The sequence below is a fragment of the Austrofundulus limnaeus genome, unplaced genomic scaffold (genome assembly GCF_001266775.1).
Source record: "Austrofundulus limnaeus strain Quisiro unplaced genomic scaffold, Austrofundulus_limnaeus-1.0 Scaffold3, whole genome shotgun sequence".
NCBI classification, from domain to species: Eukaryota; Metazoa; Chordata; class Actinopteri; order Cyprinodontiformes; family Rivulidae; genus Austrofundulus; species Austrofundulus limnaeus.
Window position 1 is genome coordinate 5,539,125 of NW_013952405.1, and position 4,970 is coordinate 5,544,094.

Here is a 4,970-nt window from a genome sequence, read left to right on the forward strand (position 1 = left end):
GTTTTGGTCAGGTAGCAGACCACTGGCCTAAACAAAACAATAACTTAATGAGTTTTGAAAATATTGAGCTGATATTTTATATGATRCTGTAGTAGCTGACATTATTTTACATCACATACTGCTAACAACAAAAACTCTTGGAATAAAAGGTGATGGGTGAGATGCATTCTTTTAAGGAATGCTAGGTCTTTTATTTTCACGGATATTAGAAGCATTTAAAATAACTGTCGGGACATCTAAACAAAAGCGGGTGTCAACCTGTTAGACAAAGCACTGGCCAAGAAAAAATAAAAACAGCCTAAAACTTCAAGTAAGAACWAGTTTGTTTTTGCAAACCATTCATTTTAACAACATTTTGTTTTAGAAGTTACTGACACRTTACCAGAATGTTCATCTTCAGAGGTCATGACCTTTAACTCTTCGGGCCGAGGTGTGTTTAACATAATTTCAAACAGGCGTGGTGCAGATTGGTTACAGTTGAATCACATGGCTTCTCCAGGCCAGTCAATCCAGTACATTTGGGTGTGTGTGCGTGCATGAGTGTGTGAACCAGTCTGTAATCCATCCACTCAGTTCAGTTGTTAAAAACACAGCTGCCAAGTCTCTTTGGAAGGCAGCTCACATCATGTTTTACCCCAAAACTTGTGCAACCAACACAGAACGGTTTGAGGCAACTTCAGGGACATGTTCCAAAACTCAACTCAAAACTTTACAAGAAATTTGGCCAAAAAAAAGGTAAATAAATAAATACTAAATAAGCTGACAAATCCCACATTCTTGTCCAGTTCTTAAGGTGAAACCATTCACATTACTGGAAACACTGTTCCAGTTTAGTCAAAATATTCCGGCAAAAACAGCAATATTCTAAAGAAAAACAGCTTTTATAGCACAAGGGGTGAGTCAAGATTAAAGTGAAGGTATTTTTTTTAATTGCAGTAATTTCTGTACTCACCCTCTTCTCATCTGTGTCGGTGTCACCCTGAAGCTGCATTTGTCCTCCAGTTTGAGTACAACCAGTCAAGTTCAGTGTTTTGGTCTCAGCATGTGTGAGACTGAGCATGTGTGCTGCACCTTCCTCACTCATTCGGCTTGTCAAACCTAATTGCAGACAAACTCACACACACACACACACACACACAAAAAGTAGGGCTTGTGCCTAGTGTTGCATTGCCAGCCAGGACTTTTGCCCCCCTCCCTTGGTTTAGTACTGCCGGCTCCTTTTCAAGATGCTACAGCTGAATTTCCTTATTTTATTCTCGCCACATGACTCATCAAGTGCCCGTGTCTCTCCTTCAGCCTCCTCTTTCTGAGCCTCTCAAAATGCTTTTTCCTCTCTCTCTGCCTCACACTTCACTGTTTTTCCCCTTTCGCTGCTTCCCAGTTTTCTCCTCCCCTTTCTCTCTGTATCTTGTGCTCTCTTCCCTTCTCTTTGTGCATACTTGATCTACCCAGGATTGTGTGTCCAACTGTCCCTCTACTAGAGTCCCAAGATTCTTTAAACTCGCAATATAAAATGTCATCAGCAGCTGCCGGAACATTTTTTTCTCCTCCTGAATAGTTCCTTCTGTCAAATACAATACTGACTTCATCCTAGAAGACCTGCACACAGTAGATTTGTAAGATGGGTAAAACAGAAAATGTATTTTATATTTTAACTGCAGGGCTTTGCTTATGCATTCTGTTATTTATGACATATAATATAAGTATCTCAGGCATGAAAATGGTACGCAATTTTTTTAAATTCACATTTACAGGTGTTGTTTACTCGTTTAATCACCAATCTGAAGCACATTGTTTCCTTTAACCAATGTTTTTTTATTGTTTATGTCCAAAATGTGTTTTGAGTTAGCTGTTGCACATTTACCCATAAAAATTAAGTATGTGAATGTATAAGTAAAAAAAAAGTTTCTTTGTTTATTAAAGGTATTGTTTAATAATGACAAAAGTTGTTGTATATTCAATGAATTGAATGGCAAAGGCATACGGTAACGTTTTTGCCTGGGGTCATGTGTCTGTTAGCAAAAAAACAAACCAAACCAAACCAATCCAAAACAAAACAATAATAATAATAATAATAATAATAATAATAATAATAATAATAATAATAATAATAATAATAATAATAAATAAGTACAGTAATTACTAAATATATTTCTATGAAACATGCAGAAAGTAATAAGTTTAGGAACAAATTCAATTCCATATGGCTACCACAGCCAACAAACCTTTAAAAACTGCAAAATTGGCTATAATTCAAGAAGCTCTACATGTTCTGTGCTAAACTTTGGTGTGGTAGTACCTGAGAGTTATTAGCATCACATAGTTGAAGTGCTACTTATTGAATGCAATATTTGTGTTGAACTTTGACCTTAACCTTTGGAGTCTACTCTGACTTTCTGTTAGTAAAACATCTCATGAACCAGTAGTAATAACTAGAGGTACAACTGAATAACTTTTGGAATAAGCTCAATGATAGTTACTGCAGCTAATTAACAWTAGCCAACATAAAAAGGCAACAATTCAAGCATTTGAACAATTATTTAGCCTGGTAAAAACCAGCCCCTTTTTCTATGCTTTGCTTCAAACCGAGGGTCTGGACTCTCGGCTATTGAGAAGTCATTTCTTGCTGGAGGCGTGGACTCTGTTGAAGTTTAAAATGATTGGATCAGATTTATCCAATCGCTAACATTTGGCTACGACGTGCACCAGCTCGACTGTGAAGGAAGCTAAGCTAAGAAGCTAACCAGAAAATGTGTGCGCTGTAAACAATCACGAGAAGAGATGGGAAGAGAGAAGTATCGAGCTGAAAGAGATGACTGTAAATGAGTGCTGGAGGCGTTGCGAGACAAATTTTATTTAATGTGGAAGTCTAATCAGCAAGGACTGAAACGGCGCAGAAAGKTGATGTCGTCGTTTAAAACTCCACCTCCTGTTTGCTGATTGGCATACTGTGGAAAGAGAAATCCATGTCTATGGGAGAAATCCCAGACGGAGCAGTGAAGGGAACTAGAATTGAGTGGAGCTGTGTAGGAAGGCACGGGCCAGGCTAACAAATATTAAGCTAGTAGCTGAGCTCCTCAGTCTGAGCCCCTCCTTACTGTATAATCACATGCAATCAAGAATAATGTGGTTTGACGGCAATAGCAAATTTCTTCTATTTTTCCATGATAAGATGATTTTAGTTCAAAATTGAGGCATGAAACGTGATGAGGAGTACGATACAATGAGGTGAATCTACAACAGAATGATTATTTGAAAGTATCATACATTTCCTAAACCAAACAGATAAGAACTTTCATGACTGTGTTTTAGTTGGTAACAAGTTTCTTGAGCACAACAGAAGCAGTACTGAACTTCTTTTAATTTACACCATCCAATCAGAAAAAAAATGTTTTCACACCCAATGATAACGTCAAGGTTTTTGGACTCAAGCTTTGAAACATTTGGTTCAGAGAGCATGAGACAAAAACACCACAGAGCCCAGAGGCCAGAAAACCTTTAGGAGAATCTTTAAGATGCTCAAAGAAGGTTTCACTCTTCCAATTCTCCTCACRATGAAAGAAAAAATGAATGTGACTCTGGATGAAAACAAATATTGTGACAATACATACTGAACTTGGTCCAACAAAAATACTACAGTGTGTTACATATATGCTGTTTTCAACTCAATCTGATGCAGAATCTTTGCTTTGGTCATCAATATCTTTTTTAGCAGCAACAAAATTCAGACAAAGTACCTCTTTTAAAAAGAATAATGTGGGTAACATGTGCCGCATGATTGCACAAGAGGTGTCACAGCGGCATTAGGAGCTGAGTAAACACTTTTACTGTTCATTCTGAAAATCAACAAAGTAACTGAACTATTCAGCAATTAGAAGCTGTGTGTTTTGAAGGACGACCTGTTCTCCTAAAGTTTTTTAATCTCTTGGAGATTAGTGGAAAGACAAATGTAACTTATCCTCTCAGACAACATTCTGTGATTGGTTAGAAAGTTAAATTTATGTATTATCACTGTGGTGACATTATAAGTTGGCTTTTCTACACAAGGACCAACTATTGCAGTGTCAACAAGCTCATTCTCATCACTGTCTACAGGCACATTGAATGAGACAAGAAGGTAGGAGACAAATCCCATTAGAGGACAATTAAAGCTACATACTGCTTCAAGAGATGCCATTTCTCTGTTCTGCTATGGAGCGACTAAACCCTCAGTGTGGAGCAAAGCCTCATTATGTCTGCACAAACTCAGCAAAGATCAATTATTTAAAAATAATGAAAGAATAACCAGCTGCCTGCTCAGTGCGGGGACAATTCTCAGCACTAAACTGCGGTGTCCTCATTGAGACGTTACGTGGATCTAAATTTGTCTCAGAGTGAGCCCACAGAGACACGGGAACGCAGCTAAAGAAAGCCACAGACTGCTGCGCTCTGAAGTCTTACTGTATGAATGTACTCATCTGCACAAGACTAAATAAAACATAAGGAGTCTCAGGGAATGCTGAGGGCCATGACTTCCTCCACAACGAAGACAGAGCCTTCAGTTGCAGCTACCAAAGTGGTTTTCTTTGTTCCTGCTTTTTGTTACAGCATGTGTTATGAATCCAAAACATGTCTCAGTGTGTGATGCACTTCAGGCAATAAACACTTTCCCTGCAGACTTTTAAATCAAACACCAGCAGTGTTGCCAGACAAAGCCTGCATGTCAGTCATTTATTCTTCTTCTTCTTCTTCTTCTTTCCAGTGCAGTAGAGGAGAATAATATATTTGTGTATGTGTGAGTACAGAAGCAAACTGTAAGGTCAGACTGTCCTCCAAGCCTTTCCCTATGGCCCCATCTCCTGGTCATGGACCTAAAAAACACCACTTGCCTCTCAGCTCAGCATGACCGTTTCAGTGGAAGGTGAGGTGGTTTTACGTGTGTGTGTGTGTGTGTGTGTGTGTGTGTGTGTGTGTGTGTGTGTGTGTGTGTG

At 38.6% G+C, this 4,970-nt stretch overlaps 1 protein-coding gene across 3 annotated transcripts in view; it reads right to left on the reverse strand.

Moving 5' to 3' along the window:
• The window catches only part of znf385a (zinc finger protein 385A), a 75,288-nt gene that overhangs the window by 24,947 nt on the left and 45,371 nt on the right, over positions 1 to 4,970 (reverse strand). The window contains exon 1 of one of the 3 annotated variants that reach the window (XM_014019068.1): positions 953 to 1,717. The exons of the other annotated variants lie outside the window; for them this stretch is intronic. Within the exon in view, the coding sequence (XP_013874522.1) occupies positions 953 to 1,084 (132 nt within the window). The 5' untranslated portion in view covers positions 1,085 to 1,717. Of the gene's footprint in view, positions 1 to 952; positions 1,718 to 4,970 lie in introns of those variants that run through there. 3 annotated transcript variants of the gene reach the window in all.